Source organism: Drosophila biarmipes, chromosome 3R (genome assembly GCF_025231255.1).
Source record: "Drosophila biarmipes strain raj3 chromosome 3R, RU_DBia_V1.1, whole genome shotgun sequence".
NCBI lineage: Eukaryota > Metazoa > Arthropoda > Insecta > Diptera > Drosophilidae > Drosophila > Drosophila biarmipes.
In genome coordinates, this window is record NC_066616.1 from 3,671,976 (window position 1) to 3,699,537 (window position 27,562).

General features: G+C 45.5%; 4 protein-coding genes across 19 annotated transcripts in view; 1 reads left to right on the top strand and 3 right to left on the bottom strand.

The window, feature by feature from the left end:
• Nucleotides 1–632: 632 nt before the first annotated feature.
• LOC108032920 (RNA polymerase II-associated factor 1 homolog) lies at nt 633–2,712 on the top strand. Its single transcript, XM_017106986.3, has 3 exons — nt 633–803; nt 854–1,820; nt 2,021–2,712. Exons 1-3 carry the CDS (start codon nt 730–732, stop codon nt 2,600–2,602), a joined length of 1,623 nt encoding a protein of 540 aa, XP_016962475.1. The 5' UTR covers nt 633–729; the 3' UTR covers nt 2,603–2,712.
• Nucleotides 2,713–3,212: 500 nt separating this feature from the next.
• Nucleotides 3,213–9,075, bottom strand: LOC108032921 (zinc finger protein 626). 4 transcript variants are annotated; one of them, XM_050888516.1, is made up of 4 exons: nt 8,957–9,075; nt 5,309–5,898; nt 4,268–4,850; nt 3,213–3,721 (listed from the first exon to the last, which is right to left on the bottom strand). In XM_050888516.1, exons 2-4 carry the CDS (start codon nt 5,765–5,767, stop codon nt 3,213–3,215), a joined length of 1,551 nt encoding a protein of 516 aa, XP_050744473.1. In that variant the 5' UTR covers nt 5,768–5,898; nt 8,957–9,075. The 4 variants fall into 4 exon arrangements, with proteins under 4 accessions (XP_050744473.1, XP_050744474.1, XP_016962476.1 ...); XM_050888517.1 differs by lacking the exon at nt 5,309–5,898 and adding an exon at nt 8,305–8,894; XM_017106987.2 differs by lacking the exon at nt 8,957–9,075 and adding an exon at nt 5,961–6,073.
• A 604-nt stretch (nt 9,076–9,679) lies between these two features.
• Nucleotides 9,680–13,883, bottom strand: LOC108032940 (coiled-coil domain-containing protein 39). The gene is made up of 4 exons (XM_017107013.3): nt 13,510–13,883; nt 13,305–13,452; nt 11,083–12,891; nt 9,680–10,411 (listed from the first exon to the last, which is right to left on the bottom strand). The coding sequence occupies exons 1-4, from the start codon at nt 13,759–13,761 to the stop codon at nt 9,717–9,719; spliced, it is 2,904 nt and encodes a 967-aa protein (XP_016962502.1). The 5' UTR covers nt 13,762–13,883; the 3' UTR covers nt 9,680–9,716.
• A 3,585-nt stretch (nt 13,884–17,468) lies between these two features.
• Nucleotides 17,469–27,562, bottom strand: part of LOC108032885 (E3 ubiquitin-protein ligase TRIP12) — a 29,632-nt gene continuing 19,538 nt past the window's right edge. For all 13 annotated transcript variants that reach the window (XM_050889497.1, XM_017106920.3, XM_017106919.3 and 10 more), the window contains 7 exons: nt 25,443–27,265; nt 24,093–25,200; nt 22,998–23,983; nt 20,890–22,737; nt 20,646–20,834; nt 19,558–19,759; nt 17,469–19,455 (listed from right to left, as the gene is read on the bottom strand). In XM_050889497.1, coding sequence (XP_050745454.1) covers nt 18,995–19,455; nt 19,558–19,759; nt 20,646–20,834; nt 20,890–22,737; nt 22,998–23,983; nt 24,093–25,200; nt 25,443–27,265 — 6,617 coding nt within the window. In that variant the 3' untranslated portion in view covers nt 17,469–18,994. The remainder of the gene's footprint in view (nt 19,456–19,557; nt 19,760–20,645; nt 20,835–20,889; nt 22,738–22,997; nt 23,984–24,092; nt 25,201–25,442; nt 27,266–27,562) is intronic.

The following is a 27,562-nucleotide window of genomic DNA, read 5'->3' on the forward strand; positions in this document are numbered from 1 at the left end:
TGGGCAGCAGGCAGATTTAAGCGTTTAAGCCGTTTGTGGGTTATAGAGTGCCCAGGAATCTGCATGCCAAGTCTGTTTTAGCTCTTATAGTTTCCGAGATCTCAGCGTTCATACAGGAAGAAAGACAGACGGACATGGCTAGGTCGTCTCGGCTAGTGATCCTGATTAAGAATATATATATTTAATGGGGTCGGAAACGCTTCCTTCTACCTGTTACAAACTTTCTGACAAATCTAGTATACCAGATATCTTGATAGCCATTTAAAAAAGTGGTTTCGAACAAAACGTGTTTGAAAGTTTAAATCACGGCACATGTTGGCATATTGGGAAGTATCTGCTACACTTCAAGGAAGCCTTTAGCTACTCAAAAACAAAACATTCCTTTGAACATTTCATTTGTCTTCCTTTGTACACCAGCAGATTCGTCTGTTTTAAATAGGTTAAATGTTGTGCAGTAAGAAATTTTCAACTTTTAACGGTTTGAACGCGTCGCGTCCTTAATGCAAGCAGAGCCCCAGGGCTACATAAATAAAAATACCAAAATTAGGTATGATATATAAATATATATTTAATAACAGCCATTTTGGTATATTTTCGCCCTGAGAGGGGTTTTATTATATTAGTCAAGTGCGGTCACATTGGCAATAGCAAATGTGTTTTTTTAGATTTGTTTATTAAATGGGACACTCGCAGTAAAAGCAGAGGATTCAAGAAAATCAGGATTATAAAATGCCGCCTACGATCAACAATTCGGCGGTTAACAGTGCCGCCGAAAAACGACCCCAGCGGCAAACAGAGCGAAAGTAAGTTAACAGAATGTTAAACAGACGCCAGTCTTACGCCTCCATTGCAGGTCGGAGATAATTTGCCGCGTTAAGTATGGAAACAACCTTCCGGACATACCCTTCGACTTGAAGTTCCTGCAGTATCCCTTCGACAGCCACCGCTTCGTGCAGTACAATCCCACGTCGCTGGAACGGAACTTTAAGTACGACGTGCTGACGGAGCACGATTTGGGTGTCACGGTGGACCTGATCAACCGGGAGCTCTATCAGGCCGACTCTATGACCCTGCTGGACCCCGCCGATGAAAAACTTCTGGAGGAAGAGACCTTGACTCCCACGGACTCCGTGCGTTCCCGACAGCACTCCAGAACGGTGTCCTGGCTGCGCAAATCCGAGTACATCTCCACGGAGCAGACACGCTTCCAGCCCCAGAACCTGGAGAACATCGAGGCGAAGGTGGGCTATAACGTCAAAAAGTCGCTCAGGGAGGAGACACTTTATCTGGACCGCGATGCCCAAATCAAGGCCATCGAGAAAACCTTCAGCGACACCAAGAGCGAAATCACCAAGCACTACTCTAAACCCAATGTGGTGCCGGTGGAGGTACTGCCAATATTCCCCGACTTCACCAACTGGAAGTACCCCTGCGCACAGGTCATCTTCGACAGCGATCCGGCACCCGTGGGAAAGAATGTCCCCGCCCAGCTGGAGGAGATGTCACAGGCTATGATTCGTGGTGTGATGGACGAAAGCGGCGAACAATTTGTCGCCTACTTCCTGCCTACGGAGCAGACGCTCGAGAAGCGTCGAACCGACTTCGTAGCCGGAGAGTTGTACAAGGAGGAGGAGGAGTACGAGTATAAGATAGCTCGAGAGTATAACTGGAACGTGAAGACCAAGGCTTCCAAGGGCTACGAGGAGAACTACTTCTTTGTAATGCGGCAGGACGGCATCTACTACAACGAGCTGGAGACGCGTGTGCGCCTCAACAAGCGCCGCGTCAAGGTCGGCCAGCAACCCAACAATACCAAGCTGGTAAGCAAGCAATGTCTTATGGTTCAGTCCCTTCGATCGTTACATACTCAGGGTATTTACACCTGTTCCCCGATTTCGCCTATTGAATTTCATTCACCATTCAAGAGTTATGCCTCAAAATGAATTTGTTCGACAATTACTTTTACTTTTTACTTTATTTTTGTCTTTCTATCTGTAACATCCTTCTTTTTTTTCTCCAGGTTGTCAAACATCGACCTTTGGACAGCATGGAACATCGCATGCAGCGCTACCGCGAGCGCCAACTTGAGGTTCCTGGCGAAGAAGAGGAGGAGATCGAGGAGGAACTAGAAGAGGAAGAGGAGCAGACCCCGGCCATAGGGGAGACGGAGAAAACGGTGGATGATGCTTCCGGCGGTACACAGGCAGCAGATGGTGGGGACTCACCCGCCCAAGTAGCGCGCGACCGCAAGTCCCGATCCCGAACTCGCAGTCGTAGTGGATCCAGTTCCGGATCTGGCTCAGGCTCCGGCTCTAGGGCTAGCAGCCGCTCAAAGTCTGTCTCTCGATCGGGTAGCGGCTCCCGATCACGCTCCAATTCGCCGGCAGGATCCAAGAAGTCCGCATCAAGATCAAGATCGAGGTCGGGTTCACGTTCCAGGTCCCGCTCAAAGTCCGGCTCGCGTTCTCGCTCTCGCTCCAAGTCCGGATCCCGATCCCTTTCGGGGTCCAGGTCTGGCTCTGGATCTCGATCGCCCAGTCGTTCGCGCAGTGGCTCACCCACTGGATCCGGATCAAGTTCGGGCAGCGGTTCAGAGGAATAATTAAGTTTGAAAGACCGTTTCATATTAAATAAGATTGTATTCAACAAAGAAAGGTGTACTTTTAATTAATCATTAATTACAGGACAAAAATATTATTTAAAACAAACTCATTTTCAAAGTCGTTGATACGTACGTTTTAAGTTTCAAAGAGCAGATTAAATATTTTTTATTTTACTCTTTCGGCTTAAGCGCTGTAACACTAAGTCAATAATACCTTACAAAAGTAAATAGTGAATCCTTTTTTTAATATTAAGAATTGGATTTCATTTCATATCGTTAATTTGATCGATTTGAGCAATGCAGAATGTTCAACTTAAGGTTAACAAAAAATAAGAAGAATGGATATTTATTGAAATGTTCCCGTTTAAAATATTTGTAAACAAAACTCAGATGAACCAACGTGCTCACGCAATAAAAGGGGGTGTCATTGAAATCTCAAGCCTAAATATTAATATCAATATTTTTTTTGACATCCCAGACTAACATTTGATAAGCAGAAACGACCTCATATTTTTACTCTTTGCATGGAACATTGATTAGTGTTATTTTGTATATCTATAACGTAAACGTAAACAAGGTGCAAATAAATCTCCAGTTTTCATTGCTCCATCTACGTGGCGTCCATCAGGAAGCGTTGGTAGACTTCGCCATCGGAACTGGGCATCTGTTGAGGTGAGTAGAGTCTCAAGTTCTGGAGCTGTTGCAATGGGGACCCATTCCCGGTGAATTGCACAACAGCGACCGGCTGCAAGCATACGAGATGGCCTTGTTCCTCCCTCGGCTCCACGCCACAGATGCCCAGTTTCTGGCATTGCTCTACCACAATGTCGTCAATGGACTGCGAGAGCAACGCCTCCTGTTCCGGATCCGGCATCAAGCCGTTGTTGATGGCAGCTATTTCGGCGCTCGCCGGCGAGGGCTGCGTGGGCGATTCGTCGCTCTCCAAGAAGGCCTTGATCAGCTGCTCCGGCGTCTGTCCTTCCTCGTTGGGACATCGGTGGGTGCGTTGACTGACCTTGTATCTAAACGTCTTTTGACAGAGCTCGCACTTGTACGGCATCACCCCCGTGTGGATGCGCGTGTGAACCAGAAAGGACACCCGCTGTCGAAAACACTTGCCTGTGTAAATAGTTTATAAATGGATTTTAGTTTAATATACGATCATCCGTATTAAAATAGGTGATAATAATTAAAACAAATTGTATTTACTCTGAAATTTTGGCGTTAGAAGAACTGCCAGAGTCTGTGCCTGATCCCAACTCTCTAAGTTTCCAAGATTTCCCGTTTATACGTACAAAAGATACGTTTAGATACGTTTAAAATGTTTGTATAAATTAAATTAAAGGGGGAGGAAGAGCCACCTGTTACTCAGCTAACTGTAATATCTAAAGAGATGGAGATATATGGCTTTCAAGCTCTTAAAGTTCCGAGATCACAGCGTTTACACGGACAGACGAGCATGGCTAAATATATATATTTTATAGGGGCGGAACCCCTCCTTATTCGAGTACCATACTTTTACCTTAATAATCAAAAGGGGTTATTGAAAGGATTGCTAATTCTTACATCAATTGTCCACACAAATATTTCGGGTCGTAAAAAAAGGTAAGAGTAAGGGTAGTAAAGGGTAAGAGTAAAGAGTAAAAGAGTAAGGTCGATACGCACCGCACACCTCGCACTTGAACGGCTTCTCTCCGCTGTGGATCCTCTGGTGGTTGTGCAGCGTGGACAGCTCCTTGAATGCTCGACCACAAACTACGCAGACGTGGGGTTTCACCTCGCTGTGGTACAGCAAATGCTTGTGGTACGACTGCTGAAAGGTGAAGGTCCTGGCGCAGATCTCACACGTGTACGGCATCTCCCCAGTGTGCAGCCGCTTGTGCTTCTTCAGGAAGTACTTGGTGGTGAAGGACTTGGTGCACACATCGCACTCCCACAACTTTGGCGTGGCGGTTACCGAATCCGGTGAGCTGGGGGGTTGCTGGAGCATGCTGAGTGCCCCTCTCAGGGCGTAGGGCTGGGTGCTGGTGGAGGATGAGTTGGCGCTTCCAATGGCTCCCGCCTCCTTGTGCCGGATGCGATCGCAAATGCTGAGTTTGGTCGAGGGGCTAACCGCAGTGGAGGGGGATACGGGACTGGGATTGGAGCAGGGCACTCCCATCATGTGCACTACTTTCAGGTGTATTCGAAGGGAGCCCTTCATGCGAAAAGTCTTCGAGCAGAGGTGGCACTTGTAGGGCTCTTGATCCTTTGCAAAGAGCAGAAAACGTTTAAATATTGTATTATTCTGATGTGACGATTTCGTAACAATGATATGTAAATTCAAAAATTAGTGGAATCAATTTTTGAGGCATTTCAAATCCGTTCTCTGGGACCTTTTAATATCTGAAGGTAGTATATAGTAACTAATCCTATATATATATGTATACAAATTTAATTGAATAAAATTCGGACTTCTGTATCACACTGCCATGGGCAGGAAAAAGTACATAAATATGTATAAAAAATAAATATAACATAAAAATCGGTTTCGGTTTTCTGAAACTTGTTCGTTAGTAAATAGGAATATTTTTGTTGATATTTGGTAGTTTTCTAATAACGTACTGTGTTCCCATAGGAACGAGCTGCAAGGGTATACAAACTTCGGCTTGCCGCAGTTAGCTTTAGCTTTGTAGGCAAGAAGCATATTAGAATCAGCTTACTCACCGTCTCCTCCTGTGTTGGTTCCTTGGGTTTCTGCTCTCCTTCCGCATTTTCGTGCACCAACCGGATGTGCATGTCTCTTAGCTCGGTATTCCGGAAACTGAATTCGCAAATGTCACAATTGGCGGGAGGAGTTTGGGGAGCAGGTGGCAATGGCTGGGCCGGGAGGACGGGCTTGCCCTTCGCTCGCTTGACCCTCCTTTTGGGAGCAGCCACGGCAACCAGGGGAGGAACGGGTTGGACATTAACCGGGCTCGTAGCTGAATCATCACTGCTCATCAGACTGGTGTGCGAAAAGAGGTGAATGGTGAGCTTGTCCAGCCCCAGGAAGAGCTCCTTGCAGTTGGCGAAAGGACAGGCCAGTGGGCCGTTGGCGGCCTTGATCAGCCTCTGCTGCAGTGCGTCAATACTCCCGAAACTGGGCACCGCGCAGAGCGGACATAGCACCGAGGTGGAACACATTCCGCCGTGCACCCAATAGAGTCTTTTGCGAATTCGTCACCTTTTAATAGTATATTCCTTCCTTTTGGTCAGTGATCATCTATTCAGGAGTCCATTCCCAGACGGCTCAGTCTTTCCGCTTTCAGAATTTTCTAAAAATATCAGCAAGTGAAATTTTTGAAAAACTTTTGGGCCCAGCAATCTGAGTTCTCACCACCGATGCCAGCCAAACGAAATAATGAAAATTAATGAAATGCCCGGCGCGGATCGTCGAGTCGAGAAAAAGACTTTCGAAAACACTCGTAACATCGAAAACTCAACTCTCCGACGGGCACTTCTCTTTCTCTGCCTGCCTCCGGCCACCTTATTTCGAAATATAGCTCTGAGCATGTGTATATATAAATATTTTTGGCAGATACATCTGGGTGCCATTGGCGGCAATATAGCCTTCGTTCTGGTCTTTGTAACGCACGACACAGCGCGGCAATCCGAATGCATCGTACGAGTGCAAGCGATTTTTCAGACTTAAAAGAAATGTACGATTTTTCATTATGTCCAGATTCTCCTATACCTGACGTCTAGAGAAAATCTAGTTGGAATGTTGGTCGCGATTCTACGCATATTTTTATTGACTGCGGTGTTTAATTACATTAAATAATGGTCTAGAAGTCTGCTTAAAAATTACGAATTATATTTATCTTGGAATTAAAAGGGAAGAGTATTCGGAGTTCGAACTCGAGTATCCGATCGACTAGATACACACTTGTGCACTGTGATATACCCCCGTAGAATTTGATGGGGGCTATTTTTATTACCGCTCTCTTGTTTTGACCCGCTTTGGCAACGCATTTTATTCGCTGTTCTGTTTCGACGGTCAATTTGTAAACATTGCGATGACCAGGCCATGAAGTCCGAAAGAGCAAGCGGGTTGAAACCATTGAATAAGGAACGATTAAATAAATTTTTATTACAAGTTATTTCTTCTTCGGCATGGGTAACTCAAGGGATATGATGCTGAGGCCGGATTGGGAGGTGGTGGAGGAGCTGTCGTCCTTGAGGGAGCTCACATTGGAGGCCGAGGAACGGGCACTTACTCCCTCGCACAGGAAGGACTTGCCCTTGACGCTGATGTAGGAGCCGGCATCCTGATCCTGTGAGGACTTGGCCGAGGAACTGCTGTTCCAGGACACACGGCTGTACGTTCGCTTAAGGTGCATCGGCAACTTGATGCCCTTTCGCACCAGGATTCCCATTATGTCTGCGCCGCACTCGTTGCTGCTAGCCAGATCGGTGAGCATGTTCAGGGCCTTGGCGTTGCGCGACTCCAACTCCTGCAGGTTCAGATCGCGCTCAAACTGCGCCAGGTACTCCTCGCTGAAGGGTCGTGCCCTGATCTCCCGCATCTGCGTCCGGATCTCGCGCTGCGCCCTGTCCAACTTCAATCGCTGATCATCCAGTTCGCGCTCGATCTTCTCTAGACATGCGGCATGCTCCGCCCGACTGGCCTTTGCCTTTTCCAACCTGGCAATAAGTTCCTCCTCCTCGGCCCGCTGCGCTGCATGCTTCTGGTCGTAGTGCTGCGCCTTGCATCGCAGCACCTTCAGCTTCTCCAGTTCGCGACAGTAGTTCGCCTCCAGCTCCTTCAGCTCCAGCTCGGCGCGCTCGCGATCTGCAACAAAGAGGTAACAAGAGGAGAAGTTTCTTTTTAGGCGTGAAGAGAACAGTTTTTCAATACTTCTTCAGGAAGTACTTGGTGGTGAAGGACTTGGTGCACACATCGCACTCCCACAACTTTGGCGTGGCGGTTACCGAATCCGGTGAGCTGGGGGGTTGCTGGAGCATGCTGAGTGCCCCTCTCAGGGCGTAGGGCTGGGTGCTGGTGGAGGATGAGTTGGCGCTTCCAATGGCTCCCGCCTCCTTGTGCCGGATGCGATCGCAAATGCTGAGTTTGGTCGAGGGGCTAACCGCAGTGGAGGGGGATACGGGACTGGGATTGGAGCAGGGCACTCCCATCATGTGCACTACTTTCAGGTGTATTCGAAGGGAGCCCTTCATGCGAAAAGTCTTCGAGCAGAGGTGGCACTTGTAGGGCTCTTGATCCTTTGCAAAGAGCAGAAAACGTTTAAATATTGTATTATTCTGATGTGACGATTTCGTAACAATGATATGTAAATTCAAAAATTAGTGGAATCAATTTTTGAGGCATTTCAAATCCGTTCTCTGGGACCTTTTAATATCTGAAGGTAGTATATAGTAACTAATCCTATATATATATGTATACAAATTTAATTGAATAAAATTCGGACTTCTGTATCACACTGCCATGGGCAGGAAAAAGTACATAAATATGTATAAAAAATAAATATAACATAAAAATCGGTTTCGGTTTTCTGAAACTTGTTCGTTAGTAAATAGGAATATTTTTGTTGATATTTGGTAGTTTTCTAATAACGTACTGTGTTCCCATAGGAACGAGCTGCAAGGGTATACAAACTTCGGCTTGCCGCAGTTAGCTTTAGCTTTGTAGGCAAGAAGCATATTAGAATCAGCTTACTCACCGTCTCCTCCTGTGTTGGTTCCTTGGGTTTCTGCTCTCCTTCCGCATTTTCGTGCACCAACCGGATGTGCATGTCTCTTAGCTCGGTATTCCGGAAACTGAATTCGCAAATGTCACAATTGGCGGGAGGAGTTTGGGGAGCAGGTGGCAATGGCTGGGCCGGGAGGACGGGCTTGCCCTTCGCTCGCTTGACCCTCCTTTTGGGAGCAGCCACGGCAACCAGGGGAGGAACGGGTTGGACATTAACCGGGCTCGTAGCTGAATCATCACTGCTCATCAGACTGGTGTGCGAAAAGAGGTGAATGGTGAGCTTGTCCAGCCCCAGGAAGAGCTCCTTGCAGTTGGCGAAAGGACAGGCCAGTGGGCCGTTGGCGGCCTTGATCAGCCTCTGCTGCAGTGCGTCAATACTCCCGAAACTGGGCACCGCGCAGAGCGGACATAGCACCGAGGTGGAACACATTCCGCCGTGCACCCAATAGAGTCTTTTGCGAATTCGTCACCTTTTAATAGTATATTCCTTCCTTTTGGTCAGTGATCATCTATTCAGGAGTCCATTCCCAGACGGCTCAGTCTTTCCGCTTTCAGAATTTTCTAAAAATATCAGCAAGTGAAATTTTTGAAAAACTTTTGGGCCCAGCAATCTGAGTTCTCACCACCGATGCCAGCCAAACGAAATAATGAAAATTAATGAAATGCCCGGCGCGGATCGTCGAGTCGAGAAAAAGACTTTCGAAAACACTCGTAACATCGAAAACTCAACTCTCCGACGGGCACTTCTCTTTCTCTGCCTGCCTCCGGCCACCTTATTTCGAAATATAGCTCTGAGCATGTGTATATATAAATATTTTTGGCAGATACATCTGGGTGCCATTGGCGGCAATATAGCCTTCGTTCTGGTCTTTGTAACGCACGACACAGCGCGGCAATCCGAATGCATCGTACGAGTGCAAGCGATTTTTCAGACTTAAAAGAAATGTACGATTTTTCATTATGTCCAGATTCTCCTATACCTGACGTCTAGAGAAAATCTAGTTGGAATGTTGGTCGCGATTCTACGCATATTTTTATTGACTGCGGTGTTTAATTACATTAAATAATGGTCTAGAAGTCTGCTTAAAAATTACGAATTATATTTATCTTGGAATTAAAAGGGAAGAGTATTCGGAGTTCGAACTCGAGTATCCGATCGACTAGATACACACTTGTGCACTGTGATATACCCCCGTAGAATTTGATGGGGGCTATTTTTATTACCGCTCTCTTGTTTTGACCCGCTTTGGCAACGCATTTTATTCGCTGTTCTGTTTCGACGGTCAATTTGTAAACACTGCGATGACCAGGCCATGAAGTCCGAAAGAGCAAGCGGGTTGAAACCATTGAATAAGGAACGATTAAATAAATTTTTATTACAAGTTATTTCTTCTTCGGCATGGGTAACTCAAGGGATATGATGCTGAGGCCGGATTGGGAGGTGGTGGAGGAGCTGTCGTCCTTGAGGGAGCTCACATTGGAGGCCGAGGAACGGGCACTTACTCCCTCGCACAGGAAGGACTTGCCCTTGACGCTGATGTAGGAGCCGGCATCCTGATCCTGTGAGGACTTGGCCGAGGAACTGCTGTTCCAGGACACACGGCTGCACGTTCGCTTAAGGTGCATCGGCAACTTGATGCCCTTTCGCACCAGGATTCCCATTATGTCTGCGCCGCACTCGTTGCTGCTAGCCAGATCGGTGAGCATGTTCAGGGCCTTGGCGTTGCGCGACTCCAACTCCTGCAGGTTCAGATCGCGCTCAAACTGCGCCAGGTACTCCTCGCTGAAGGGTCGTGCCCTGATCTCCCGCATCTGCGTCCGGATCTCGCGCTGCGCCCTGTCCAACTTCAATCGCTGATCATCCAGTTCGCGCTCGATCTTCTCTAGACATGCGGCATGCTCCGCCCGACTGGCCTTTGCCTTTTCCAACCTGGCAATAAGTTCCTCCTCCTCGGCCCGCTGCGCTGCATGCTTCTGGTCGTAGTGCTGCGCCTTGCATCGCAGCACCTTCAGCTTCTCCAGTTCGCGACAGTAGTTCGCCTCCAGCTCCTTCAGCTCCAGCTCGGCGCGCTCGCGATCTGCAAGAAAGAGGTAACAAGAGGAGAAGTTCCTTTTTAGGCGTGAAGAGAACAGTTTTTCAATCTTTAATCGTGCGGATTGCTTAATATATACATAGATCATCATACTTTAGAAACAAGCACAAAAAGTTAAATAAAAAATGCAGGATTTTCTTATTATAAACAATTGGAAGCTCATTCGTATTCTTTTTTATGTAATACCTTTTGATGAACGATTTTTTTTACTCAGGAAAATATGAAAGCTATTATTTATTGTTTCTGTATTTTAGTCTAACCCTAGCCTAGCGCCGTTATTATGAACCATTTTCTCTTTTGCTCTGGGTTTAAGCATTATTTAGAGATTTTATTGATTTCGGTTTGTAAAATCGGACGACTGTGAACTTCAGTCCACGTAGTGACGAAGCGAATGTAGAAAATGGGAGCGGTTGGGGCCCCTAAAACTCCTATAGTGTTACATTTCTCTGATGGAAAAAAAATTAAATTGAATTTTTCTTGAAATCTATTGTCTACTGTATACTTTAATTACGGTTTAAATTGGATTTGATTACTTCTAAATGTTGTTAAATTTAGGTCATGGCAAATAGAGTGCGAAAAAAAACTAATGAAATGAGTGGGGAAATAACAATTTTGTTCTGACGTACGTAAAATTTAAAGAATTGACTTAACCTTACCCTTCGAGTTTTCGTCCACAGATCGGAAGGTCTTGCGGTAGTTGTCGTTGGATTTGTCGAACTGGCGCAGCGTGTTCTCCAGGGCGACCAGTTCCTTCTCGGCCTTGAGCACCTTCTTGTTGAGGGCGTCGCCCTCGTCGGCCAGCATCTGGCGCTCCTGAGCGCTTTCCACCTTCAGCTGGGTGCTGGTCATAATGGAGCCGTCGTCGTTCTTGCCCAGCAGTTGGGCGGTCAGTTCGAACCTAGCCTTCACCGCCTCTATTTTCTTCTTCCGCTCACCAAGATCGGCTCGCAAGGTGCTCAGTTCCTCGTTGAGGTGCTTTTTTTTGAGGAGGAGCACATCTCGCTGGCTGCGCAGCTCGACGCTGCGATCCTTGATGGCCCGCCGGAAGGCGAGTCGGTGCTGCTCCAGGTCGTAGGTGCCCTGTTCGCAGCCACCGATTCCCACCTCGAGGTCGTTGCAGCGCATCTTGACCATGTTGAGATCCACTATGAGCTCGGAGTTCTCATACCGATTCTGGCGCAGTCTCTTGACAGTGCCCTCGCAATAGACTTGGGCCTCCTTGATCTTGAACCTGACCGTTTCGAGTTCCTTCTCGTCGGCGTTGTATTGAATCACCAAGTTGTTCATGTTGTAGTTAAGCTTCTTGTTCTGGGCCTCGGTGGTGGCTATGAGGCGATGAAGCTTCTCGTACTCCTGCTCCAGGGCGTTGAGACGGGCCAAATTTGCAGCTTCTACCTCGGGGTCGTCCGCCAGACCCTTGCACTCGGCGTACTTTCTCTCCGCCTCCAGGCACTTGAAGGACAGACTGTAGTGGATCTCAGTCTGGCGCTTCAGTTCGTGGTTCACCTGCTGCTGGCTGCGCTTGATGGCCGCCAGGTTCGAGATCAGGGAATCGTTCTGCACCTTCAGGATCTTCTCCTCGTCCTGCAGCTCGGTAACCTGCCTCTGCGTGCGGTACAGCATCTCGTTGACCTTCTCCTGCTCCTTGTCCAGGTTTTTCAGAGCAGTCTCCTCGGCCTCCATCATCTCCTCCAGAATATGAAGGCGCTGCTCCGCATTTAGTGCTTTATTCTGCACGGACTTCAGCCGGGCATCAACCTTCTCCATCACCGAGGAGAAGTTTTCTATCTCCTTGATCTTTTCATCCCGCTTCTTTGTTTGACTGCGGTTCTCCATGCGCTGCATGTGCAACCGGTTGGAGAGATTCTCCAGTTCCCGACGCAGGCCATCGATCTCGCGTTCCTTCAGCAGCGAGGCATCGGTCAGGATCTGTATCTGGTTCTTCATGTCGGAGGTCTCCTCGTTCAAGGCCTCGATGGCGATCTCCACCTGGCGGTTGTTTTCGATCACTTCGGTCAGCTGGTTGTCCTGTTCCTTGTAGACCGCAGCCGTTTGCTGTGCCTTCTGTGCCAGCTCAGCGCATTCCGCTTCGCTGCGTTGGATGTCGTGTTCGCGCTGGGTCATCTGCTTCACTGCGCTCTTCCACGTCTCCACCATCTGGCGACGCTCAGCGTGAGCAGACCTATAAAGACTCGCGGTCCGCTCCAGATTCTTCTCCAGAGTCATCTGCTCGTCGTACAGGAGGACGACCTGCTTGCGGCGCTTGTCTATTTCCGCCTGTAAGAGCTGTCGCTTCGTGTTCAGCTCCCGGGCCTTTTGCTGATCGTCCAGATAGTACTTTTCGATCAACTGGTAGCCCTTGTTACCATCTTCCATGGCCTCCTTCCACTCCACTAGAGTCGTCTTGGCCGACTTGATTCGCGAAGTCAGCTCATCAATCTCGCGTTTGTTCTGGCAGATCTTACCTGTACAATGTAAAACAGTTTCTTTGTTTTGATTATCAATTTCTATATACATTATCAATTTCTAAAAATGTACATAAACCTAATCTAATAAAGTTTGCAATCCACCTCTTCCGCCCTCCCCCAGCTGAATAAGGACATGTGATAGTCGTAGCATCGACTATAGCGTTCCTTCTCGTTTTTGCTTTTTTTAGTTTAGTTTGTTAATTATATATTGTGGGTTAGGTAACTATTAAATTATTGGTTGGGTCCATTCTAACCTTTTATATAGTAACATCAATATATTGTAATGAATCATTACTTGGGTGTATTCATGGGCCAAATCGCCAAGAAATATTTTTGTATGTAAGACTAAGGTGTACTGTTACATCTAAGGCGGATGGTATTTTGGCATAGGACATGAACATTTCACTTACGTTCCGTCACCGCGGTGTATTCAGTATATTCCTGTAACTCCTTTTCATTTTTCCTCAGATCCTCTTTGATCTTGTTTCGCTCCAATATCACGAGCTGAACCTTGTGCGCCTCCTTGATAACATCATCCTTCATAGAGCTATACAGTGCCTATGAAGACAAAAACTATAAACCAGCAGGACAAGCACTTCCCGCAGGAAAACTTACTATATTCTGCTGAATGGTGCCCTCAATGTTACGGGTGTGTCGTTCCACCGCCTTTTCGCGTTCGTCCAGCGAATTCATGTGCTGTTGAAGCTCCAGTTTGAGAGCCCTTAAACTGGACAGCTCCTTTAGGATGGCCAGGTTTTTGGCACTTGCCATAGGAATTTCCGAGTCCACTGCCCAGCCCATAGAGGCCATTGCTTCCAGCTTGAAGTCATTGAGCGATGCTTTCTTCATGTCATCGGTGCGATTCATTTTGTTATAGGATCAGCTAACGGCAACGCCACAGAAAATCGGATTTTTTCAGGATAATTTTTTCGTCTGGTGAGTATTAAAAAACATGTTAGAATAAACTCTACTTCATATTCCGTATCAATGACAACCAGGAAATCAAACTTGTTTCCCATAACAACGACTGCTAAACGAAAGAACAACTCCACAGAAGTAGACCAGGAAATGGAGAAAACTTCGGCTTGCCGAAGTATAAATACCCTGGAAGACTTTATAAGCAGGTAGCTAGTCCTAATTCACAAACTATTAATTTGTAGGTCATATGTGAACATTTTGGTGGTGATGCCGAAAACCATAGTTCTGCGTGTACCATAACATCCATATCATTAAATCGAATCAATCTAATCTTTTGGATGCAGATTTTTGGGTTTCCTGCGCAGCGCAAAATTTATCAGCAAGGGGCCACTCCCACTCTGACGCCCACAAACTGTCCAAAACTGTGGCTCCTACAGTTTACATATGTGCTAAGAACAAATTGTATCTGAAATGTATTCTTCCACACAAAAATATCAAAGATGGAAAACTGGGACCTTAGATTTAGATTCATTAGCTTAAGTTTATCACTCTAACACCCAGAAACTAATCAAAACGATGGCGCCTACATGCAAGAAAAAATTGCTATTTAACATCCTAGTGTAAGGTATACGATTTTAAAAAAAGCGTGCTATATGTATTTAGTAGATTGTAAATACATTTTCGCCACAAGAGGTGCTATCAGAACTTTTGTTTGCTGTAGGTGTGATCGTCATTTGAAGTGTTTTTGTTTGATTATATAATCTATATACTTTCGCAAAAGTCGCAGTATTCAAGTTTCCTGTGCAAAATTGTTGAAATGATTCCAGGACCCTAAATTACAGTATGGATACGCAAAAAAAAGATGGCCATGTTTGTTGTATAATCACATTAAAACGGGAATTTTTACAACAATGTGTAGTATGTTAAAACTGGACGAATGTCAGGGGCTATACACTTCAAAATTCGAAATCGTAATAGCCGTTTTTCTTTTAAAAATTAACGTTTGTCCAAACATTTTTAAACAGTCCTTTTTAAAGTATTTAAGTAGTAGTATTTTAAAATACCTTGTAGAAGTTTACAAGTTAAGGGTGCACGAAATATGGCTATTTACAGCTTTTTATCTAATACTAAAGTTTATTATTTTAAGGACCTTTAAATAGAGTTTGGATACGCATAAAAAATGCTCAATGATAAGTCAGTGTAAGATGTTTTGAATTAATAAATGTGGCCATTTTGTTTGATTAATGACTTTGAAATCAGACTTTTAAAATTAATTAAATTAAATTATTAAACGGTGGTATTTAGACAAGATATAACCTCCTACGCTTGGAAATAACATTTTTTAATTGGTTTTGAATTTCGAATTACATTTTATCAAAATCGGTCGACTGTATCATATAGCTGTCATAGGAACGATCGGATAATTGGTGGAAAATAATGTGAAACAAATTATACCTTTGGGGCTTTTTGACATATTATCTTATAATATTGGGAATATAAATTTTTATATTTTTAAGAATTTCGAATTTAATTTAATAATATTGTTGATTATTTTTTATAACTGCAAGGGTATACAAACTTCGACTTGCCGAAGTTAACTTCCTTTCTTGTTTCATATTTTTTTACCACTATTTTCCGAACGCTATGATACAGTCGTCCGATTTTGGTAAAGTTTAATTAGAAATTCAGAATTAACTAAAAAATGTTATTTCCAAGCGTAGAAGGTTATATGTTAAAAAACACCGACATGGCTAGATCGACTCGTCTTGTGACGCTGATCAAGAATATATATACTTTATACACTTTTAACAGCCGTTCGAAGTTGCTTTTGTTACCACAGTATACAGATATCATCAATCTAAAATGTTACTTACGAGTCGATTAGTCGTGCTAAGAGGACCATTTGCCGAGGACGATTCATGCCAGAAGTTCATCCTTTTAGGATTCCCAAAGGTACACCGCACAGTGTCTATGATAGCACTGCAGGTGCTTTCTGTGGCTTTCAAATGGATTTGGACGCTCACAGGAATGCAATGAACTTCCATAAAGGACTTTCTCCTAGATGAGAGCGACTGGCTTCACGGACAGCACTTATCTTTGTTGCACTGGAAGGCTAGGATGGCTTTGCTAGACGAGCGTCTGTTAACTGATTCGAGAGCTTTTTTCAGAGGGAGCGCTCGTTTTCAAGCGGAAAGGAATCCAGCTGACAGCATGTGGGTCGAGTACCGGATTTCCGCAAGGCAGGACTCAGCACCACGACATGATACTGAGATTAATGCTATGTACATACGTATAACTACAGCTTCAAGTCTGACACACACCTGTACAAAGAGGAGGCTGATCAAGGACAACAAATTCATATTAAATTGATTTTTTTGGTTTTATCAATATGGTGTTTTTCATACAAGATAGATATATGTTCTTGATCGGCATCACTATCGGCTGTCCGTTTCTACGAAAACATGTCCCGAAGTTTTGAAGCTATCGGAATAAAACCTTACCAAATAACTTATTTCTATTGCAGGAAGTAAAAAAATCTGAACAAGCCGTATCGGACAACTCGATAGCTTCAAAGCTGAGAAACTAGTTTGCGTATAAACGGACAGAAGGACATGTTGATATATGTGGGGTAGGAAAATTATGTATAACTCTAGCATTGAAACTGTAAGAGCAAAATGTTTGGGACCATTCTGGACATGGCACCCTGCTGAAAAAAACTTGCAAGGCGCAGGAATCTGCATGTGAAATCACAAAGTATAGAACTTGAGATCTCTTCGTTGATACGGACGGACAGTCACACGACCATGGGTAATTCGACTCGGCCAATGATCCTGGTCAATTTACTATTGGCATACCTAGCATTTAAAGGGCTATTTTTTTCCTGTAAAAAGTTATTTTAATAAAATGTATTTGGATAAAGAAAAATATAAAGCTCCCGTTTTTTTTTATTTCGACAAAGTACCATATCTTTAAAAACTAATTTTATAATTTAAATAATTTTATGTTTAAGTACAGCTTCCAGTCGTCAATCACTTGACATTAACTTTGCGCTTCGAACCCAATGTTGTGCCGTCATTCGATAAGTGGCACTCAGGTGAGCTAAGGAAAAAAAATGTTATAATTATAAATTAAAGGAAAACACAAAGACCACGTCAATGACGCATTAGGACGCGTAATGCACGCAATACCACATCCGAGCGAATCAGCCGAACAGAGGAAGCATTGGAGATAATCAATTAAAATGAGCATGCAAATAGGATCTCCGCCCTGATGTTTATTGGGGCAACACTGAACACCATCACCACCAGCTACTTGGCAGCTAACGTGGAGGCAAGTGGAAAGTCCGACAGCTGGGAGACAGCCACTGCCAAAGTGCAATACCATCCTGCAGTATCAGCGGTTCGAATTTTTCGGAGAAGCATGCCAAGAACTTATCATTAACATAAATAAAAAGACTCCTTCCAACATTTCTTTTATTCTTAATTCTGTGTGCAACAGGAGATTCGTCTTTTTTTAATTGCTCTAATTTTTCTCGGTTTGATGCATGCATCATGCATCAGACACTTCTAAAAATAATAATTTGTTTCAGGTAACTTACCAACTTCATACGCAGTTCAGCACCTTAATACACGCATAGCTCATTGAATTCAACGAACTTAATTTTCATATAATCTTTGTATTTTATTTGTTTGCTGCTTGGTTGTTTTTCTTTCTTTCGTATCATAGAGCAAATGTACTTGTTGATGTAACTACATAAGTATTATGTAATATTACTGTTATTTGATAATTTAATTCTAGCCTTTTTATATTATATCTTGACCAGCATCTCGGGAGATGCCATTGTTTCAGTTAAGTATAATTATTTAATTTAAATTTATGATTTTATAATTATAAGTATGTATATATATACCACATTTCAGTAATCAGTTTTCAGTACTGCAAAGATTTGTATCTAGTTTAAACGTTAGATCGAGTTCGCTTTTGTTTAGATAGTTATCCACTTTTTTATATTTTTTAATAGCATTATGATTTGTATCTGTTAGACAACACAAAAATGTATGTATATGCTTCAAGAACTATAAAGTTATGTTATGTTTAGTTAGTTTAAATATATATTATTTATATATATGTTAGCATAGTTTATGTAGAAGGGATGTGGTCTAAGCACTATCATCGTTATCCACTTTTCCTTATTTAATTTCTCACGTTCTTTTATGTAAACATATACCCAGATGGCGTTTGTTTTTCTTTTTTGATGTAACACAGCTTGCAAAATTTGCATTCAATCTGCTTGTAAGCATGCAAGATACTTCACGAAGGTATATTTTTTTAAATATATTTTTTATTAATTAAATTTAACTTTTAAGGGTGGGCGTTTTTGTTTAGATCATTTATTTTGGGTTGCTATATGTAAATAATGATGAATTATCCCTCTTCCATATGAGGGCTACTCTTTAACCTCCAATGCTGCAGCAGTCCTCTTCATTCTATACCCATTCATTTTTGTTTTCTAATAAGCGTTTATGCACATTTTATGCTTAAAAATTAATTAAACTCATATTTAAACGCCAAAGAAAAAGGTTTAACATAACAAATAAAAAAAACGTAATAAAATAATTCTTTGATTACAGTACAGAATTAGCGAAGAATAATAATGGTGGAAAGCAAACTAAAACAAATTTAACTAGAACGCAACGGGCAAGCCGAGAGTTTACCGCACTGTGCGTTTTCGGTTGAACAAATGATTGGTTATTGAATATTCCGGATTAACTATTCAATTTATTTAAGGTTACATTTTATAGGAGAGGTATGGGGTGTTTTACATCGTTAGTTTTTATGTTGACTTCTTCCCCTTCTGCATTCCTGTCCTTCCTTTTTTGTTTCTTTTTTTTTGCAAAAGTTTGTATTAAAAAATATATTTAATTATATATTTATATTGAAATTTAGCATGACGCGCGCCTGCCAAAAAGGAAAGTCAAAGGACGGGGAGAAGCGCGCGCGACGAAAGTAACTTTCGTAAGAAAAACAAACAAATAAGACCCATCCAGTTAAACCATGCTGCAGTTTTATAGCGGAATATAGCCGAGTGAATATATACCATGTAGTATTTTGTAGTTCCCGTTTGTGTTGCAGCAGATTATGTTGTTTGTGAAGTAGAGTTGGTTTTTGTTCCGTTGCTTGCTTATGAGAGATGGAAGGACATACTGCCCTCGTTGGCGGCCACTTTCAGTTTCTGCCGCATCACCTCGCGACTGGAGTAGTCGGGCAACTTTAGATAGTTGACACAGGTCATCACAGATGGTAGGTAATCATTGGGATTTTGGTTTCCATCCAGCGTCTTGCGCACGATAGTAAGTGGTGGCGTAAGGGCCTTAAATCCGCCAGTCGGTAGGCGCGGTGACCCTGTCACGAACTGCAAGAAAGCGCGCTGCTCGTCGCGATTGTACGAGGCAAGAATCTCGTACAAAAATTGAATAGCCTGCGACTCCTGGTGGAATCCGTGATCTGTGCGGCAGCTGTCCTGCAGCATCTTGGTCTCCCACCGCGACTGCTGTTGCTCGCTGGCCGATCCACAGAAGACGCACTCCAGCTCCTCTGGGTAGAACATTCGCAGTCGTTGGATCGGAAAAACGGAATCGAATCCTGAGGAAAAAAGGTCTTATGTCAGTAAAATTTAGAAAAGATTAAAGACCCTCTTTATTGTTATGAACAATTGTGAAGTCGTTGATTGATATTTTAACTTACCCTCACGCAATGCCTCAAACTGCTTTTGGACGCCTTCAATCAGGAACCAGTATGTGACTAGCGAGATGTACTGGTGGAGGTTGTGCACAGTCACAGGCGTATCACGGCCGCCACGACACAACTCAATGTTGGCATGCCCGGGCAATACGAAGTCTAGGCCCAGGTCTGAGATAGGGCAGCCATCCAAGTCCAGCTGTTCAATCTATAAATGGTTTAACAAAATACTATTATGTCACTGCCGTTAAACTATAAACAACCACACAAAAATCAAGGAGGAATAGTTTAGTCTAGTGTCCCTACTCTCAAAAGCACGATACACTGCCATCAAAATTAAATATTTAGCTTCTAGACTAACCATGAAACAAAACAAGGAATGCTCTCTTTATGTATAAAATCAGTTTCCCAGACAATGGGCCTAAAAAAAATTTAAACCAAATGTATTATTATTCCAATAACTTTTTCCACTATGAAGATGATTTCAAGATGAATTCGACATTCCGAAATCTTTAGAAAAAGGTGTACAACAAGAGAATTTTATAAAAAACAATTATCTCTTCGATCCGTCTCCTTCCAAATTATCTATACAAAACTAAAGACTTTCTGTGCGTTGCAAACTTTACACTCAACTCAATATACACTATTTTTTTAATGGAACCTGTATATAGAGCCCATTTTTCGTGGAATAGTATAGTAGAAATTACCTAACAAAGTTATATTAAAGTATTTTTTTTTTTTTTCGACTTTCCCTTTTTATATGATAAATTGTTAGTAATAAATAGTTTCTTTATGGTGAATAGATGTTTGGTTTCCTAATACTAAGCAAAAAAGCGTAACCCTTTTCGAAGTATTTAAAAACAATTGGTAGATTTAAACACTTATCGACATCAGTACCGACTGGTACTGGAACCTAATCAGCGATTATGAAATGAAAGGATATGAGAGAACGGCTTCGTTTTGTATCTTATAAGCGGCGAGAGTAAAGTAATAATTTAATTTCGTCTTTTAACTTTTTACTCCTTTTTCCAGTAAAACTGTGAACTAAGGACAATTATCTACATAATGTTTGTATACTGCAATGCTTTACTCACCTTTTCGGTCTTCTCCATGGCATCGATGTTTGGGTCGGACAGTATGTACTCTCGCTGGCGCACCAGATCCTGCAGACGGACCAAAGTGTTTTGAACCTCCGGAGCCACACGCATCAGATCAGCCAGCCCAATCGAATGCTCTTCGCTGACAAGCCAACGATAGAATGGCAACGAGAAGGGCAAGTCCAACTAAGGCGAAAAAAAAATTTAGGTCACACTTCAAGAATTAAATACAAGTTCTTACCATGCGACTGTCCATAACCGCCTTAGCCATGAACTTGCCTAAGAACTTAAACTTGGCCTTGGCCTTGGTCATTTGCGGAAGCTTGGAGGATTTACCCAGAGGCAGAGGGAACAAGCCATGCGCCGCATTCACATAACTAACCATAGTTGTGGTTGCAGTCGGGGTGGCACTGGAGTGATTCGTAGTGGTGTTTTGCTCCACCACACTGGTTGTGGTTGTTGTAGTGGTGCTGTTGGGATTATTATCAGTTGCTGCTGGGTCAGCGGTGTTTATATCACTAAATTGCTGTGCGATAATCATATTTAAAGCATTTTCATTAGTGCCGGCGCTGGATGAGCTGTGATCCACTGGCTGTGAGGTCTGTTGGTGGCCAGCCGCCACATTGCGCAAGAGATGCGTGCGACTGCTGGATCGAGTGGGTGTATGATGTTGCAGCTGCGCGGTTGTTGTCGTTGTGGTGGTGGTGCTGCTTACAAGCGAGGCTCCCGTTGCTGGAGGGCTCTGATCCATGGTGGTTGCTTCGAGGGCATCTTCAATGTGCAACACTGTACTGCTTGCTTTCACCACATCCACAATAGTCACGGAGTTTTGCCTGTAGCTATCGCTACCATTCCACAGCCCAAGATCCGTACGCTGCAACTCCGCAGAAACCAGAGCGTAAAATTCCAGTGTAGGTCCCAGACCCGTGCCAACTTCATTCTCATACTGAATCTCAAGCAAAGCTTTAGAGTGGCCAAAGTCTTGAAGGATGTGTTCAGCCTGTTTGAGTATCTCCGTACGGGAAATCGCACGCTTGCGGCGATCTAGGCGAGGAGCCACGCGTTCTGATGACTCGGCTGCATTCAGATCGGGCGTGGTGTCCAGCAGACGCTGCAAAGCGCGATCCCGATCGAAGCTGGTAGCGTAGAAAAGCAAATGACGCGTCTCGAATGGGAAGAGGAACGGGCATGCCATGCCTATCTGGGGCAGCCACTGTGGTAGGTTTCCAGTCATGATGACAAGGGGATCCTGCAGCTGACGATTCGCCTTGGCCGTGATCTTTGGGTGTACAAACTCCGCCTGGGGTATAATGTTCTGGCGCACCACACACCCGTATAAATGTTCCCAATGGCGATTAAGAGCGTGAATTACTCGCAGCATACACAGTGCATCCAGCGAGGAATCCTGAACTGTCACCACATCAGCAGGAAGCGAGCTGCTGAGGAATGGCTTAAGAGCTGAAACTACTCCTGGAGCTATTCCTTCATGCCACAGCTCAGTCTTCTTGCGCATAAACTTGCTGCTAGATTTGTGGGCTTTCTTCGAAGAGGATCCTCCCGACGAAGAGGAGCACGAGGTGGAAGCATTTGCGTAGCTAGAGGCGGAACTGGAAGTGCTCTGCTGCTTTTGCACACCACTGCTACACGAGCTGCTGCTGGAAGCAGCTCCCGCAGCCGCTCCCGAGGCAACTTCCTCCTCCACGGGGCGATAGTAAATGGTGTGCTGCTGCACCCATATGCTGGCATTTCCTAAAAGCGTCTCCGACTCGTTGTCGGTCTCTGGCTGTTCACTGACCAGCGGCGAGAACTGCTTGACTGCCTGGTAGACAGTCATGTTGTAGGGCAATACATGGTCCCCAATCGTGAACTGCAGCTTGTGCTTAAAGCCCGCTTGTGTCATCACAACAGCTGCTACGTTATCGTCCATATCTTCTTCACTGTCGTCGTCAGAGTCGACACGGATGCCACCGTATCCGCGCACCACCAAATACCGCTCAATGGCCTGAACCATTGCAAGCGGGTCGATCTTCACAGTGCCGCCTTTCCACTGTCGAAGATTGCTGCACTGAGGATGACGCTGCAGGTTGCACTGGGGAAGAAAAATAGAGGAACATTTTATAATCACAGCAATTATGAAACGCGGCACTCGTCTAAAACAACTATGGGCTTGTGGGACACATTAAATTTTGTGGGCGCCTCATCAAAACTGTCTTATAAATCCATTTTTAGGATGTATGTATATATTTCACCTGCAACATGCTTGTTGTCAACTTAATATTCTACCCCAAAGACAATGTTGCCCTTAAGTCAACGATTTTAACTAGTTACTACTAATTGGTTCCTACTTACCTTTAGCTGGTGAGTGTTGAAGAAGCGCAGTGCACTCTGATTGGACCTGCCTCCAGGACCAGCGGGAAAGTCGTGCACCTTGACAGGAAATTGTTCTAGTTGCGTAACGCAACCGTTCAACTTTGCCACAAAAGCTCCGAACGCCAGCGGCTCGATGGTGGGCATCTGTCCCACATTCTGGAGAAGAGGCTCCAACGGCAGCCCGGCAAACACGTGCATGAAACTGCGCAGGCGCGCATCGCGCTCTACCAATCCCGTTTCGCTAGTCATATAGTTGAGCATGGCCTTGATAAGACCTGAATGATTCACTTCGAACGGAGAAATATCACTCTCCAAAAGAATGGTCTTTAGCTCGAGAAGAGCATCCAGGCAGTCGTGGTAGCTCCCATTGAGCTTGAACAGAATGCTGGACAGACGCTCCAAGACGTTGGTACTGCCCGCCGTTGACAGTGAGGTATTGCCTGTCGAAGATGATCCCGCACCGGTGCATCCGCTCTGAGTGGCTCCACTTTCTGGGGCAGTTTTACTCCGCCTGGCCTCCTGCTCAGTGTAGCGCTTCACGAAGTCCTCAGCCTGTTCTCGCACCCACTGGCGCGCCCTTTCCCTGTTGGCCGCCGCTAGGAGATTGGCGTGGGAGATACTCTTGCTGATACTGGCCGCAACTGCTGCTGCGTTCAGTCCTCCAGCTCCACTTCCAGCGCCATGTTGGCCCACTGTGTAAGCCAAGCCAGCTCCAGAACCAGATCCACTTGAGTTAGCGTTTCCGGAATCTTTGGAAAGACCGTGATGCTGCTGCTGCGACTGCTGATGATGGTGATGATGATGGGCAGTCTGGCGACCCCAGCGGGCAGGATTGAGCGATGCCAAGAACGAGGATTTTGTCGACCCGGCGTTGGTCGAGTTTCCGGCATTAAAGCGCGACTTTGAGCTTCCAGAACCACCGCCTGAACTGGGCGTACTTCTGCCCCCGGTGCCGCTACCTAGACCTAAAAAAGCAACAGAATCGACTTTAGTAAAATAATCTTTAAAATGCAGTTGTTTCCGTAACTCTGCAGTGCTTATTTCGGTTACGAGAACATTGGCAAATATACGCACTTGTGGCACGGCTAAGAAGCTCGTGCATAGCCGAACTGGCTGATACGGGTGGGGCTCCTCCTGCTCCAGATCCTGCTGCAGTAACAGCTGCATCATCTTGCCTGGACTTTGCTCTACCGCTGCTTTGTGATTTACGCTTGGGTGGCGCTTTTCGCTTTAGCATGTCAGTCATTTTGTGCTGCAGCGCCGATGCCGAGGACGAGGAGGACGAGGACGAGGATGAAGCAGCGGCACTGCTGGTGGAAGCCACCACCAGATGGGCGGCCTGTTGCTGCTGTGGTTGGTAGATCACCTGAGGCACCTGCTGACCTTGTTGCTGAGGTCCAGTTGGTAGGAGCTCCAGCTGCGGTGGTGGTGGTGGAACTGCCGGCTGCTGGAAGTGCACGTACTGGCGCGGATCCCCCTGCTGGGCCACAAAGAAGGCACCGGAACCTCCAGCTGTTGAGGATGAAGACGGCGCTGAGCTACTGTAATTATAACCACCAGTTGGACCAGAGGTTCCTGAGGCGTCCAACGCTCCGACAGGAGTTCCTTTAGCACTGGCCGTCAGAGCGTTCATGGCATGCGAAAAGCTCTTCACGCTGTACGATTGATGCTTGCTGCTACTGGGAGTCGTGGAAGCACTTGACGATCCTGGAGCATTATCCATAAAGAAGGGATTGACCTGTAGGCTGTTGGCGGAGGCCGGGGCCGATTGTGATCCGCCTGCATTGGCTGTCGGTGTTGCTGTTGTGCTTAGCGGTTTCGGCGATGGATTCGCGCAAATGGGATTATTCGGATCCGTCAGCTGAGTGAACTGGTAGATAACTCCCTCTCGACGAAAGTGCGTGCCAAAAACATCAGGCAGTTGGCGCATCAGAATCTCAGCCATTTGAAGGGCTCCCACCACGATACGCAAATCGTTGCTGCCCAGCATGCCAGCAATGTGGCTGGAGACCAGTTGATACTTAAGCACCTGACGCAGCAACTCCGGCGTGGCATAGTAAACCATCCGAAGAAGTGCTCGCAAGCACTTGTAGCGTACATTCGGTCCGGCCGACGAACTGTATACCTCGTAAAGAACGTTGAAGATGTGCTTAATAAAGTCGGCAGCAAGACCTCGCTCCTCCTAAAAAGGAATACAAATTTATATTTATAATTAGTGTTGAAATAATTTCAAGAATTCAAAATAATTTGGTAAAGTTTATTTTGATACTTATACGATTAGGTTAAATGAGAATGTAACATATGAAGCCCTAATCGTAAGGACAAAATAATGATTACACGTTGAATAATAAATTATATATATTGAGACATTCGTCAAACTTGTAAATTTAATTTTAAAATAGGTGTTATGTAAATTGTGCTCACCTTGAGGCATGCGATTCTTGCATCCAGTGATGGGCGGCGCTTCACCTGGTTTCCACTGCTTCCTGGTGGATTATTATTATTGTTATTGGAGGCTGCTGCCGCAGCAGCAGCGGACGTGGATGCACCTCCCGAAGCTGCTGATCCCGCTGCGTTGGTAGTCAAGTCCTGCCCCGCTGACATGGGGGCCACGTAGTTGTGGTTAAGACGACGCTGAACGGGGCGTGTAGTGCCCGTGTCCTCGTTAATCTGTTGCATGGCATGAAAATCCACAGTGTAGGTACGTCCAAATGTGCTCAAGCTGATCTCGTCCTCGCTGCTCTGGTTGGCGGCCTCAATCAGACGCGAATCAATTGTGGAATAGTTGTGCCAGGATCCCCGATCATCTCGCCACTGCCAGTGCACCTGATCCTGGGTGTTTAGCGTGGGCCTGTCCAGCAGCGAGTCCACCGCGAAAATGCCATCCAAAGGTAGACGCGGCATCAGTTCTCCAATAAGGCAGGTGAGTTCGTAAAGCTCAGAAGGTGAGCGTGAGACTAGCTCCACATGAGTGGCACTGGCTGCTGCCGGCTCAGCATTTCCAGTAAGCAAGTAGAGCAGAGTGGCCGCTATGTCGTTTCTAAGCAAAGAGATCGCCAAATCCGGACAGCTGCCACACATCAAACTCAGCATTCGGACCACGGCTGTGAAGGTTCCCGTATTCAGGATGGCAGGCGTGACCAGCAGTAGTTGCTGGCAGTTCTTCAACAAATCTGGACTGGCGATCTGCTGCAGACGCTGGCTGTCGTGCTGAAAACTCTCCACCAGTCGACAGAAGGCCGAGCACACGCTCTCCACACACTTCTTATCCTGTTGAGAAAGTAGGCGAGCTAGTAAGGGCAAGCTTTCCGCAACAAAGTGGAATTCCTCCGGATGCATGTTAAGGCAGCAATTAGCTGCAATCGCCAAGGCTGCTCGCTGAGCCACAATCGAAAAGAAGTCCAAATAGGTGAGGCAGGCCGAAATACCATTTGCCTGCAGAATGGCTTTGTTGTGACGCCGGGAGAGAATTTCTAATGCGGTTAAACTTTGTTCAGCTACGTCCATGCACTGGATAACTTGCAGTTTCTCCAGAAAAACTGGAACCGCTTCTACCACGGTGCCCGAGGATCGGGGCAGAGCTTCCAGCATGTATGCCAGCGCCCTACACGCATTGTTCATGATGTCAAAATTGTGCTCCATTCGAAGGAGTTGGATTAGAGCTGGGACCACCTGCTTGATCGGAAAGCCGGCGAGGGTATCCTCATTGCCCATAACTAGCATCTGGCACATTTCGATGGCAGCCTGCAGCTGCTGGGACTCGTCGTGGGACTGCAGACCTTGCAGAAGTTGATTGGCCTTGGAACTACTGCTGTTGCCAATGGTGCGGTGAAGAATGTGAGTCATCCTTGGCCCAAGTGCTCCGAATAAGTGGGGTGGCAGTCCGCGAGCTTCTAGCAATGCTTGCAGACGTCCCACCTCACTATCATCACTCTCCGAATCGGCGGCTGCAGCACCGCCCGAACCGCTGCCATGCTGACTGGCACTGCTTGTACCGGTGGTAGTGGGTCCTCCGCTCGGAGCCGACCCTGATCCCGTTGCAGTCACATTGTTGCTGCTGCTGGCTGGTTGGCCGGCACCGCTGTTGCTGCTGCTGGTCGCGCCCACGGCGCTGGTGGTTCCTCCGGGTGCAGCTGATGCTCCAGTGCCTGTTCCCGCTCCTCCGGCTCCTCCTGCTGTTCCACCTCCGCCGTCACGGGCGGCACTCAGAGCTGCTGCTACAATACTTAGATTGGCTGAACTGGCACCTAAAGTCGCGTCACGAAGGAAGGCACAAAACTCGTCATTAATATTATAGCTTGACATAGTTTTTGGAAACAATTGTTTCCAGGTTTGAGGGAATTTAATCTGGGTATGAGTAGTAACATGAAACAAATATGTCAAAACAGAAAGTACAGGCCTACGCTTTTGGTCCCATAACACTTGCTTATCTTTCGCCTTATTTTTAAGTCAAGGCAACTGAGACAAAATAAAGTCGGCCTTTTAGTTCTCGAATTTTCCGAGACCTGTTATAGTTTTCCCTTCAGAGTGAACTGGAACAGGAC

Excerpts from the sequence above, each read along its gene's own strand:
- LOC108032920 (XM_017106986.3), top strand. The coding sequence starts at position 730 with ATGCCGCCTACGATCAACAATTCGGCGGTTAACAGTGCCGCCGAAAAA. Across the intron at positions 804-853 it reads CAGCGGCAAACAGAGCGAAA|GTCGGAGATAATTTGCCGCG; the intron begins GTAAGTTAACAG and ends CCTCCATTGCAG. Across the intron at positions 1,821-2,020 it reads AACCCAACAATACCAAGCTG|GTTGTCAAACATCGACCTTT; the intron begins GTAAGCAAGCAA and ends TTTTTTCTCCAG.
- LOC108032940 (XM_017107013.3), bottom strand. The coding sequence starts at position 13,761 with ATGAATCGCACCGATGACATGAAGAAAGCATCGCTCAATGACTTCAAG. Across the intron at positions 13,453-13,509 it reads GCACCATTCAGCAGAATATA|GCACTGTATAGCTCTATGAA; the intron begins GTAAGTTTTCCT and ends TTGTCTTCATAG. Across the intron at positions 10,412-11,082 it reads TGTGGACGAAAACTCGAAGG|ATCGCGAGCGCGCCGAGCTG; the intron begins GTAAGGTTAAGT and ends TCTTTCTTGCAG.
- LOC108032921 (XM_050888516.1), bottom strand. The coding sequence starts at position 5,767 with ATGTGTTCCACCTCGGTGCTATGTCCGCTCTGCGCGGTGCCCAGTTTC. Across the intron at positions 4,851-5,308 it reads AACCAACACAGGAGGAGACG|GATCAAGAGCCCTACAAGTG; the intron begins GTGAGTAAGCTG and ends CTCTTTGCAAAG. Across the intron at positions 3,722-4,267 it reads GTTCAAGTGCGAGGTGTGCG|GCAAGTGTTTTCGACAGCGG; the intron begins GTGCGTATCGAC and ends CTATTTACACAG.